Consider the following 12,865-nt stretch of genomic DNA (forward strand, 5'->3'; position numbering starts at 1 on the left):
TAATACCCCCCCCCGTTCTCGTGCACGACACAACGAAGAACTGCGCTTTATTATTTTGTGTATTTGTATTAAAACACTTCACTTCACAGTGAGGCTCAGGTCCAGGGGGTCTAAAGGGGGCGGGGGGGTCAGGGAGGTCCTGACCTCTGCTGTGAAGTGACTGTTAATGGCTCCCCAGTCATAGAGCTCAGTAAATAAAAAAAAGAAAAGACACAACATAGACTGATGCAAAACATCCGCAAAAGACACAGAGGAGATTCAGAATGACTGCAGAGACTCAAAACGATCCCAAAGAGATGCAAAAATGACCACGAGGAGATTCACAACTGCTGCAAAGAAACGTTACCGTGATTCAAAAAGATCCAAAGGCAAAGGGATGCAGTTAAAAAAACCCAAAAAAAACTATCTGAAAGAGATGCAAACCACCACAAAACAAAGCAAAAGAAGAAGCCTGGTGACTTCACGTCACAACAGACGATCAACACTTCACCATCAGTTAATCTGTCAATTACTCTTGATGATAGGAAATTATGAAAAAAGGTAGTTTTTTTCCTCCAATCAACAGTCATTCAGTTCATGTTGATATCAAAGAGATGAATTAAGAGATGGTTCAGAACATTTTCTTTCTCGATGAATCACACAAACTGCCTGTTTGCAGTCATTTTTGTGTTTAAGTAAATGAAACGACCCACTGGTACATGAAGCAGTTCAGGTTAACTCCACAACCAAGTTTTAAAATGCTGGCGACACACAGTACAACGCTGACAGGAGGCACAATACGACTTTTACTTCTCATACTTGTACTTATACTTCTGTGCTTTTACTTCAGTAAGATTTAAAAATGCAGTACTTCCACTTGGCCCGGGGTACAGTACTTCACAGTGGGGTGTTGCTGCTTTTCTTTCACTCCAGCAAACGTGTGAATGCTTTAAGTTTTGAGTCCCTTTCACGCCGCACGAAACCTACTCCCCTTTGCTCTGCTCGCACCCCGACAGGCGACACATGTGCACAAGCGTCCTGAAATAATAAGACGGTGCGAGCCGCGCATTTGTCCTCTCTGGGTGGCTGCTGCTGCTGCTGCTCGGGCGGGCGCGGGGCGGGGGGGGGGGGGAATGTTATTGCTGGAGGGACAGATAGGTGCTAGGATCTAAACTTAACTCGCTGTAAATCACACACACATGTGCACGCACACACACACACACACACACACACATGGGCGGGAGACAATATGTGTGCCCATGCATGCCTTGACTTTAGCCTTTTGTCCGGCGCCACTGGCCTCCCACCTGGTTCCTCTCCTCTTGGCCACTGTTACACTCAGTGTTTTTGCCTTCTGAGACTAAAACTTATGATTGAGGTTGGGTGGGATGCAGAGAGAGAGTGTGTGTGTGTGTGTGTGTTTGTGTGTGAGAGTGTGTGAGCAGCAGGAATTGTAACGGGGCAGCAGTGTCGGTAATGGCTGGTCAGCTGGTATGGCGAGTATTCAGGGCGGGGGTAGTGCATTGTCCTCTCATAGCTCCAACAATGCCCCTCTGAGCACAGGCCACACATCTACCAGTCACGGGCCTCCCTCTCTCTGCCTCGGCCCCTGTCTCTGCTTTTCTTTCTGTCTGCCATATTTGTTCAGCCCACGGTGAACTGTAAAGTGAGATGTGAGCCGTGGCAGTGCTCCTGACCTTTGGCTCGAAACCCCAAGGTCGACCCGGGGGGGAAAAAACCTGCGGTCGATATCGGAGCAACTTGTCACTCGGCCGTTCACTGTGAGGGCATCGCACATTTGCATGATCATCATCAGTCCTAAATTATTGATTGAACTCCTCGAATGTTGCATATATTCATTAGTGCGGTTTCTTTGTGCATAATTTACAGACATTCACCACATTCTTGTTTTTTTAATCATCTAATGTATTCATTCATCTTTAATCCATATCTTCAAATATCTACTGAAGTACTGAAAGTATATGTTATCAATCAACGTCAATCAAAAGAGGATTAATACCAAAACATTTTTTTAATATCGATTAGTTGTCGGGAACATCTTGTAAAGTAAAACAAAAGACAAATTTCTTGGTTTTATCTCTCAAATGTTGCTTGACTCTGTTTCTTATCATTCTAAATCAAATATTTTTGGTTTTGGACAATTTGCTGAGTTTAATTTTTAACTTTATTATTCTTTGAATTCCATTACATTTTGTAAAATGCAATGACAATAAAGGTTGTTTTTTTATCCTTGGAAACGTGGTAGTCATCAAATCTTCAGAGCAGCAACGATTCGTCAATGAAATTATCAGATGACTGATAAATAATTGATTAACAATAATTTTGATGAATGATTAGCTGTTTTTAGGGCAAAATGCAAAACATCCTCTGTTTTTCTCCTTTCAAATGTTTTTTAAAATATCTGCTGCTTTTCTCTGAGTTATATGATTGTAAACTGAATTTTTGGGGTTTGATGGTTTGAAAAAACATAACAGGTGTCAACAACATTTGATGAATCCATCAGGTGATCGACAGAACATTAAATCTGCAACTTTTTTTCACAATCAATAAATTGTTCCAGTAACTTTTTCAAGGCAAAATGACAAACATGCTTCAGTTTTTCTGTTGTGAAGCCTTTTGTTGTTTTAAATGAAATATCTTTGGATTTTCCAAGTTTGGATCAGACAAAAGATCCAAGGAACTAGGACTTTGACTGGAATTTGACAATTTATGGGTCAAACAATTGTCAATCATAATTTATAATCAATAGTGAAAATGAATGTTACTTGCAGTCATCGTTTTTCAATGTTTTTTGACATTTAATCGACTAAACGATGGTCCAAAAAGTGACGAACATGATGAAAAATAGTGAAATTAATTGTCGGGTGCAGTTCTAATGTTAACATAATGTTATTTTTCTGGTAGTTAAGATCTACTCATTTACTTAGATGAGAACTTATTCCATAGGAGTTCACATGGAACAACAAATAATGACAGTATCTATAGATAATATTATCTTCATGCATGTTTTTATAATTTTAAATTATTATAGACTGAAAGTCTTAAGGTCCTGGAGTGTTTATCGGACAAAACAACCAAACTGAAGAGCGATGGAAAGATACAATAATCACATTTGGATTTTTTTCTGATACTTTCAAATGCCGAACAATTGATCCATTAATTCATAATGATGAAAATGTGCATTGATTGGTTCAATTATTTGCAGAATTTTTGGAGGGAGGACTCGTCTCCCATCGTCCGTAAAATGGTTCCAATCTGTGTGTTTCCATACATCAACATGTGAAGGGACATCACTGAAATTGTTTCATATGTGTTCCTTTCTTCTTCTTTTTTTATTTGCATTGAGCCTCAGTAAGAAATGTTCTCCAAAGCCCCTGTGACATTATCACTGATGGAAAGACGCCCTCTCGTGGACGTTCGGTGTAACTGAGGCTGTTCAGTCTCAGGATATTCGTCAGTGGTGCGATGTTTCGATGCATCATGCCACCAAAATTTGCCAAAGGCGCCGAGGAAGTTCGGAAGACATTTGCATTTGAAATAAGTTCCATCTGGAGAGGCGAAGTAGGGGAGGAAAAAAAGAGACGTCTATGCAGAGGGAGTGTTGGTGAAAAAAGCAAAGCTGCAGAGAAAAAGTTGGATCAGCTGGGAACTTTTTTGCCACATCTAAGATGACTGTGGTGAGATCTATTAATTGATCAGATTCACACACTCTCAGGGGGAATTAGTTACCTGCAGTAACCGACAGAGAGCGGCAGAATACCGAGGACACACACACACACACACACACACAGGAGGATTGAGTTGGAACTGTCTGGAAAGAATATCGAATGTTCTTTGGTTAAGTTAGTTACTGCTACAACCTTTAAAACAAAAATAGCACTGAGACTATAGCCAGTATTGAAACAAGTGGTGGAAAGTTGAGTACATTTGGACGAGTACTGTACATAATTACAATTTTGAAGTACTTCTACCTAACTTGAGTATTCCCATTTAAAGCTAAATAACTTATATTCTAGTTTTTTTACTGCACTACATTTATCCGACATGGCACAATTACTTTATACTCGAAACCATATGATCAGCTGCGTATGAAGCAGGAAAAAGCTCCACCTAAACCAACTGCAACATCAAAGTATGGCTTCTGTGTTAATACCTCAGTAATAATATCCAATAATGTAGCATGATAGTACTAATAGGGGCAATTCTGCATCATGGGTGCTTTTACTTTTGATGCTTTAGGTACATTTTGCTGCAAATGCTTCTACAATTTATTATTTATTTAATAAACAATTTGAATCCTTCTTCCACCACTGATTGAAGGAAGGATTCAAATTGTGGAAAGTAACAGGTCAGTACATTTACTCAAATATTGTTCTTGGAGACTATTTTCAGTTACTTTGCTACTTCAGAGGGAAATATTGTATTTTAAACTTCACTTCATTCAACTATCTGACAATCATATTAACTATTTGCGGATTAAAACTTTACTCAAATGAAACTATGAACCATGTATCATGGACCATTACAGATCAAACTACTCATGATATATACAGTGAAGTAAAAGAGTGGGACACATCTCCATTTGTTCATTTGCATATTTGTTTTTCTTTTCCATGTTGTTTGCCTGATTATTATTTTACATACACTGTCGTTAATCTATGCCATTAATTATTCCGTCTTATTAACTATTGCTGTTTTTATACATGTGCAAATGTCCTGCCAATAAAGCTTATTGAAATTCAAATAGTATAGTAAACTAACTAGTAGCAGTTACGCTTCTCTTATTTTTGACAGCGTTAACATTCTGTCTACTGTACGTTAAAGTCTAATGATAGTCACATTATATCATATATGTGGTAATGTTACATATGCATACTGAGTACTTCAACTTTTGATACTTCCCTTTAACGCGGGACTTTCACTTGTAATGGAGTGCGTTTACATTGTGACATTGGTCCAATCTGGTTTTTGTTCCCTCACACACATTGTCCTCCTGCCCTCGTCCTCACTCACTCCTGTTTGTGTGACGTGAGTCCTGCAGCAGGACATCACCTGCTCACCTGGCTGAGGGGCTCATGCTGATCCAGAAGCCGATTAGGCTTCTTATCTACTCAGCGCCGGTTACGTGCTTTGGCCCAACAAAAATACCGCGCCGAGTTGGCCTCCGTACCGTCCGTTCCCGCTGACTCCTCACAGCCCCGCCCGCCGCCATCTGCTCTGACTGAGCCACGCTGACTTTTGATCATCGCGACATCCTCATTCCTCATATCTGGGCTCTGCACAATGTGTCGATCATGTGCGTGTTTCACAGTGGATTGCGCTTCGGGACAACAGATGAATGGGCCGTTGTTGCTTTCAATCGATACAGGGTGAAAGGGTTTGTCCGTGTCCGAGGTCAAAGATCATTTCAGAGCAGAAATTCAATTCCAGGGAAGAATTTTTACCTAGAAAAGTCACTCGCAAACACAATACATGCACTATGTTGTTTGTGAATCCTTGGGAGATGCAGAGAAAAAACACTGGACATGTGAAGAGACATCCCATGTCCATGTGAATGCAGTAATGCCGTAATTGCCCTCATCCTATTGAGTTAATCGGGAACCAGATCTCAGGTCTGCGCAACTCAAGGTCGAGACAACACCACGTCATGGTTTCGCTGCCAGATCACATCTCTAAAATCCTTTATTCACTGTACCTGCACACAGTCAAGCATGATCTCTTCTCTACACAGAAACGGGAAGAAAGAAAAAATCATATGGAAAAAAAAACAAAACCTTTACACGGATTTAAAATAAAAGATTTAGCTTAATTACATTATTTTTTTTTTTTATAAAAGTTAAATTTTTTTCTCCATCATTTCTACACTATGTACAAAGACGGCAAACCCAGTTTGTTAGAATATACATATACACGTGTGTCAATATACAGATACTGAATCCCCCCGGGGGGGGGGGGGTCGTCGGAGAGGGTGTGAGATCACAGTACAGGGGTCAGGAGCCAAGAGTTAGCTGCCAATTTCTGTTCGTCCTCCGCGGGTTTGGAGTTGCCCCTGCTGCTCTCTGAAGCTCACCTCCTGATGCCCATCCCTCCCTCCCTCTTCGACCACGCGCCTCCACATTCATACAGATTCATTCAATTCGATAATTTGACTCCGTCTCAGGAGGATAAAAAGAGGGGAGCGGGCGGAGGGGGTTGGATTATTGCTTTGCATCGCCTCTATACAGAATCAGCTACAAGCCAGGTCAACAAAAAATCACACGCTGTGTTTCTTGGGCTGTAAAATATTTTCCATCTGCACCTCTGGCTCCATGACAGGGGGGGGTTGCATGGCAACCACCATCCCCACCGAACTATCCAACAACAATACAAAGGAAAAAATGATGTGCCTACTAGAGCCCGATCGATTTATCGCTTGGCCGATATGAGCCTTTCGCAGACGTATCGGTGTCTGCGTTTATGTTTGTCGATATGAAAACTTTCTATTTGACAGAATAAACAATGCACAGAAGCTGAGCATTCATTTTTACATTTGACGCAAAAGACGATTATGTTTATTTGTCTCAATTCAAGTTCTAAATATGTGGTTGTATTTGTGTTTTTTAATTTTGTTTATAGTTATTTATAATCAAGTTTATGATTGAGTTCTTTCTTTGGCGTAAGGGTTTGACAACGATAATCTTCAGAATCATCGGCAAACGTTTCTTTAAATATAGACGTATAAATATATTGGCTGATATATCGGCTTCCCTAATATCAGTTACAGCCTTACATGTATGCTAACATACATATCATATTTACTTGATTTCAGTTTTTTTTGGGGGGGGGGGGGGAATCCAAATCCACAGAATATACCAGAAACCAGAGTAGGAAATCCCTGTGAAGCAAGAGTCGGGCTTGTTCAGTTGGGGGAAAACCAAAATTAAAAACCGAAACACAACTCATTCTACTCATGATCTCCCTCTATGAATACACTGCAATATTTATGCCATGCCATTATGCCAGTCCATTTGTAAGGAGTCCAGTTAAGGAGTTCATAGCCAACTATGTTTGTGTCTACATAATAAACGTCGGTAGAAAAAGGTAGTGATCTCACGCGTTCCTCTTGCTCTCCTCTTCAGGTGGGAGTGGTGTCAGTTTTTGCAGGAGGGGGTCAGCTCAGCTCACCGTCGCGACCCCTTCCTCGCCGCCCTCCTCCACCTTGCCTCCTTTGCCCGTGGCCTTCATTTTGGCCATGATGTCGGTGAACGTCTCCTTCACCGTCTTCTCCAGGATCCAACCCTCGCTCTCGCTCTCGGGGTCCTCCGGGTTGGCCAGCGTGGACAGGGAGGTGTCGACGTACTGCAGGCCCACGGTCACGGCAACCTGCAGGGGGACAGGGGCAACATGTCAGAAACCACTGCGTCTGCACTGCGACGCACAACCATTTTAAATGCTCATGTCATCATGAGGAAAAATGAACAGACTGAGCTCCAAATATCAACCGGCGCGGGGAAATATTACTTTGAATAAACAAACTCAATGAACTGCATTTACATTTCTCAAATCTTTTTTGACTTGTGGGTCATTCTGTTTTCTAGACTTGCTATTGTAAAGAATTATTTTGTAAAAAATATATTGTTGTCATCATTATAACTCATAGATACTGCGAATGATTAACTGGTAGTTGATAAATTGATCATCACTGGATTTTGGAAACAGGACATTGATCACTGACGGACTCTAGTTCTTGAGAATAATTGGCAGAAATCTACTTAAAAAATTTAATAAGATATTTTTGCATAATTATTTTTACGTAGGGCAACACATAGGTGACATAAATTACACAGCAGCAGCAAGAGGAAAATCTAAAAACATTGGTTATGAGTTTGATTTTATGCAGTTGATGTTCGGTTGTTCGATGAGAGAACCAGGTACTATAATGAAATGTGTTTCCATATGTTTCATATGTCAAGGTGTGTGTCTGTGTGAGTGATGCCGTGCAAATATGAAGCGGATGAAAAAGAGGACAAAAACTAATTATATTCGAATGTCTCATATCTTATTCTTCCACAGCCTAAAGGCCCTATATCGGAAGGTATAAGAAGTCAGTTACTACGAATGGTGATTCCAGATCACAGGTTAAGCTCCAGGAAGTGGGTCTGTCCTTGTCTCAGATTACTCCGTCTCTGAGTCCACTATCTGTGTCAGGACAGAGACTCTTGCGTAACTACTCTTAATTCTAGGATTCCTCCGACTGCATCTGATCCGCTTCCACATTTCGCCTGAATCCACGTTTTTAGAACGAAGGGGCTCGTCTGCAGGATTTCTGGAATAAAGGTTTTATCTCAACAATGCTATTTAATACGAACCACCTGTCTCACCACTGACTTCAAGAATTCAACTGTACATGTAAGTCGCTGTGCTGTGCAACGGTGAACAGATTCATGGGCCTCCACACAAACAACAACAACAACAACAACAACAACAACAACAACAGATGTTGGCAGAGAAGGCTGAGGAGAGAGCTGAAGAGAAGCGAGAGAGGGAGAGAGAGGCCATTTGGCTGTAACAGGATTACACTTTGGGTAGAAAGCAACACCCATACCTGCCAAAGGTGGAACAGGGTAAACTTGACCGTAGGGCCGTATAGGAACAATATTTAGGCAAAGAGGATAGACTTGTTTGGGAAGGAGATGCAGTAAGTGGATAGAGACGACGGCGGGGAGTGTCAAGTGGAAAGGAGGGAAGAAGGAAAGAAGGAGGCGATGGAGGACAGCGGTGTCAACCGGGTCAGGGCTTTGCATGTTTATACGCAGGATCTTGACCTCACCTCTCGCCACTAAGCCATTGAAGTCCTCGTCTGACTCGATGATTTTATTGGTAAAAAGCTTAATAGTTAATTGAACTATTTAAGTCAACTTAAAAATGAAAACGATGTATGTGCAGTGTTTTAGAAACTAGAATGTTTTTTTTTACCTTCATCAGCTGAAGGGGGAAAGATTCCATCTACTCATCTTGAATTCCTTCTCGTAAAATTATTTTTGCCACCATAACTAGTTTGAAAGCCATATATATTCAAGGAGTGCATGTGGATGTGGATGTGGTTCCATGAAGAAAGTATTTTGAATGAAAAAAAGCTAAATTTTTTGGGGATTATTCAAAGTGCTGAGAGTCATCGGACAAAAGTATGAGACACTTCTTGCCCCAACTTGTCCATGTTCTTGGGGCCATTTGTCCTTGGATAAAACATATCAGAGAAGTTGTATATGTCTTATATTTCTTAACACAGGTAATTTAAATGTAACATCTATAGTAAAGTGGTGGCTATCAGGAAAGCTCTGGGAGGCGGTTCCATGTTGCACTTAAACAGTCGGTTGGTTGAAATGTTTGCTGTACGGGGGATTGGTGTAGATGCTCTACTGAAACTTTAAACTACTACTTCTTAAACTACTGAAGTGAGGTGGAGAATGATCACATGTTGCACAAATTTTTCCTGGTGTCCTTGCTTTCTGTGGGTCTGACCTCCAGCAGCGTGATCAGGAACACTAAGGCGCCGATGGTGTTCATCATGCCGCCGTAGTAGGACAGCAGGGCCTCGCGGCAGCCTCTCTTCCACACGTTGAGCTCTTCGGTGTAGTGGTCGTAGCTGTAATGGGCAGAGTTGTTGGTCATCTGCATCTGGATGCAAGGTCTGGGCGAGCTGGGGTTACAGCAGCTGAACGGGACTCCGTCCATCAGGTACTGGCCATCCACGTTGCTCCCAAGGCGGCTAAGAGGGAATCAGGAAAGCCTCGTGTTACGATGGGTTGCAGGTGGTAGTGAGGTGAGGAACTTATCATATAGTCGGCGTGAGCTAAAATGACTTGAAGTATAATCAGAAAGACCAAGTTAGACTTATTTTCTACCAGAAACAAAATGAAAGTTGTGATGTAGCACAGCATGTCAGCTTTTGAGGCCATAGTTAGTGGTATTGTACTTATTACCAGGTATTTGTACTCATATTATTATGCAATCAAATATAAAACCACACATTCTTACTACAACAATGATCAGCGTTCAATCGGCACTTCTTTGGCGGTCAAGCTCAGATTGACCATTATTAGAATCACAACGTCAGTTTTATTGCAAAGCTGATGAAGTGGTTTGTACCGCCAGTTTGCCGAATACATAATACTGACGTATAAATATTTTCAGGCTGATGATGTGTAAATATGCATCAGTATTTAGGATTGCGCTCAATGTGAAGAGCAGATCTCGGCCGTGATTGATAGCTGTAGGTCAATGGAAAAGCAAGTGTGATTGGATCAGAAAGACTTGAGAGGGTCCGATAAGGATCAGTGATTTCCAGGAAGATCCCATGTCTAACCAAAATAATGTCCCAAGTATACAACAGAACACACGGTGAACACTGAATATGAATAAATGCATTATCAATAAAATTACTGCAGAAGTGATATTTCAAGTAGGATTTGCAAAGCCTCAATGGCATGTACCTCTTTGAAACATTAAAATTATATCAACAGAGGCCTGTAATTGCAAAACCAATCACCTTCCTTTTGTAGCCGTGCAACCTCTGTCTATACTGATTTTACAATCCCAACCAAAAGTATTTTTTTATTGAACAGTGCTGTCCCTGGCGTGTTTCCAAGTCCCCTGCTGATTGGACAGGACACTGATTCTTGAAGGACATAGCTGTAATCCCGGAGATTAAGCACTAACTAGAGTACGTCACATCTTTCCTCACAAAGCAAAGTTCTTGTTGCCCAAAGCAATCAATCAATCAATCAATCAATCAATCATTAAATGTAGACATAAAAAGGTTGACATGCATCACTGCATTGAAACAATGAGCTTATATCCCACTCTTGCCTTTTTGACCCATATCGTTGTCTTTACCTAATCACCAAAGCCCCTCCTCTCGTCTTTATCCATAAAACTGCATAGTAACCTCCTCAGCCTTTCCAGGGCCCCACTGCCACATCCCCCCATTGCTACCTGTTGCTGTCACCATTTCTGTGGTGGTAATCCTCAGTGAACGAAAGTGAATAATGCACCTGCTCTGACCTACGTTCACCTCAAATCCATTTACGCCGAACTCCAAAGTACCCCACCCCAGCAGCAGCCACCACCTTGATACTCGAGTCATTTCACTGTCACATCACACGTTAACAATGTCTAACTTTCACAGGTTGTCATTAATCTTTGTCACTTACTCCTTGACTTCCTTCGCGCTGAAGTCCAGGTAGCGGTTGCTGACCCACTGAATCTCAAACCAATCTCTGTAGTGGTCATTCCCGCAGCAACGGAACTCCATCTGCATCAGGTCCAGCGTCCTCTTCATGTAGCACCGGCCCGGTGTGTCCGTGTCCTTGTAGTACCTCATCCCGTTCTTCAGCCCCTCGGACAGGGTGAACTGCAGGGGGATCTTCATCACGAAGCACATCAGAGCCGTCACGATCAGCAGGGCGTTGAACACCACGCAGAACACCAAGAAGGTCTTCAACATGGGCTTCCACTTCACAAACTTGGTGGGGTCCAGTGAGTCATAGCAGACTTTGCCTCCGAAGGCGTTGATGCCGCACGCTATTAGACCCATGAATATAAGCAGGTTGGGTAAGATGTGGCTCTCGTTGTTGTCCATGAGTTCTGAGCGCTTTCGCAGCTCGATCTTAAAAAACAGACCCATGCTGAACACCAGCACGCCGGCCATCACAGCGAACCAGTACATGAACCAGACCGTCTGAGCGAGCTTCACCCGCTTCTTCAGATCAAACTTGACCAACATCAAAGCCATTGTTCAACCTGAGACGTGTCCTTTGCTGGTGCAGAATAAAAAAAGAGTCAAGTGGTGATCTGGAACAGCAGGAATTCCAAGATTTCCAGAGTTTGCCCCTTAGTTTGGAAAAATGCTCTTGACTGTGCCAACCCGTAGTCCAAGTTTCCCTGTCTCTTTGTTAGCAGGGTCTCCTCTGGCTGGTCCAACAGGAAGAGGAATCAGCTCAGGCGGTAATCCATCCCACAGCAGAAAAAAAGAAGAAGCCGATATGAAGAACCCAGGAAGACCCCAGAGGAGCACAGGAGTCTTATTTATTCAAAGCTGTCTCCTCTCCCATTGTGACAGAAGCTTCAAATTTAATTTTTGCTTTATTTACCCGCAACTTTTTCCCAGTTTTCCTTCCTTAACGCGCAGACGAGGCTAATCGTGTCGTTCCGTTCTCTCCGAGAGGCGGAAGATTGCCGAGGATCCTAATGATTAAACTCAAAGTTGCAGTACGTCATGGTAAGCCCCTGTAAGTAGCCTCATCCAATTTACAGAAATCCCTCCACACAAGATGAGCCTGGTCGTAAGCCGCTGCCCGGGGCCATAATTGGTTTGAGCTTTCACGTGGTCATAGTCGCCTATATTGAACGTGCTAGTAGCTGTAAAGGCATCGGCTGACGGCTGACGAGGGCCATGAACATGAAAGTGAAGCCAATAATGGTGCAAACCCATTCACAAATAGAATCAAATATATCATTAGTAAATGTAAGCTCGTATCGGCCGATATTATTGGCCAACCGATATATCGGTTGGACTCTTATTATAACTACACAAAAAAAAGGTCGAACTTGATATGGTCACACATAAATTAATATGGACATATAAGATATTTGTAGAAAACATTAAATCATGTGGGAATTAACATTCTCTCGGTAAAAAACGTCCCTTGCTGTCTTGGGATTGTGTCTGGCACAAACATGAATCAGATTCATTTGCTGATCCAAGTCAGGCCGATCTATGGTTTCAGTCTGAAAAATCTAATTATCGACTGATTAACTTGCCATTCAAGACTGTGATTGAGTGCATTTTGAATCTGCTTCATAATATTTGTGTTGATTTAAGAGT

At 42.0% G+C, this 12,865-nt stretch overlaps 1 protein-coding gene across 1 annotated transcript; it reads right to left on the reverse strand.

Annotated features, from left to right (window-relative positions):
• Nucleotides 1–5,664: 5,664 nt before the first annotated feature.
• prph2a (peripherin 2a (retinal degeneration, slow)) lies at nucleotides 5,665–12,795 on the reverse strand. The gene is made up of 3 exons (XM_035613740.2): nucleotides 11,193–12,795; nucleotides 9,502–9,748; nucleotides 5,665–7,362 (listed from the first exon to the last, which is right to left on the reverse strand). Exons 1-3 carry the CDS (start codon nucleotides 11,771–11,773, stop codon nucleotides 7,156–7,158), a joined length of 1,035 nt encoding a protein of 344 aa, XP_035469633.1. The 5' UTR covers nucleotides 11,774–12,795; the 3' UTR covers nucleotides 5,665–7,155.
• Between the last annotated feature and the right edge of the window lie 70 nt (nucleotides 12,796–12,865).

The sequence above is a fragment of the Scophthalmus maximus genome, chromosome 16, assembly GCF_022379125.1.
Source record: "Scophthalmus maximus strain ysfricsl-2021 chromosome 16, ASM2237912v1, whole genome shotgun sequence".
Lineage (NCBI taxonomy): Eukaryota > Metazoa > Chordata > Actinopteri > Pleuronectiformes > Scophthalmidae > Scophthalmus > Scophthalmus maximus.

Excerpts from the sequence above, each read along its gene's own strand:
- prph2a (XM_035613740.2), bottom strand. The coding sequence starts at position 11,773 with ATGGCTTTGATGTTGGTCAAGTTTGATCTGAAGAAGCGGGTGAAGCTC. Across the intron at positions 9,749-11,192 it reads AGCGCGAAGGAAGTCAAGGA|CCGCCTTGGGAGCAACGTGG; the intron begins GTAAGTGACAAA and ends ATTCCCTCTTAG. Across the intron at positions 7,363-9,501 it reads TCCTGATCACGCTGCTGGAG|GTTGCCGTGACCGTGGGCCT; the intron begins GTCAGACCCACA and ends GTCCCCCTGCAG.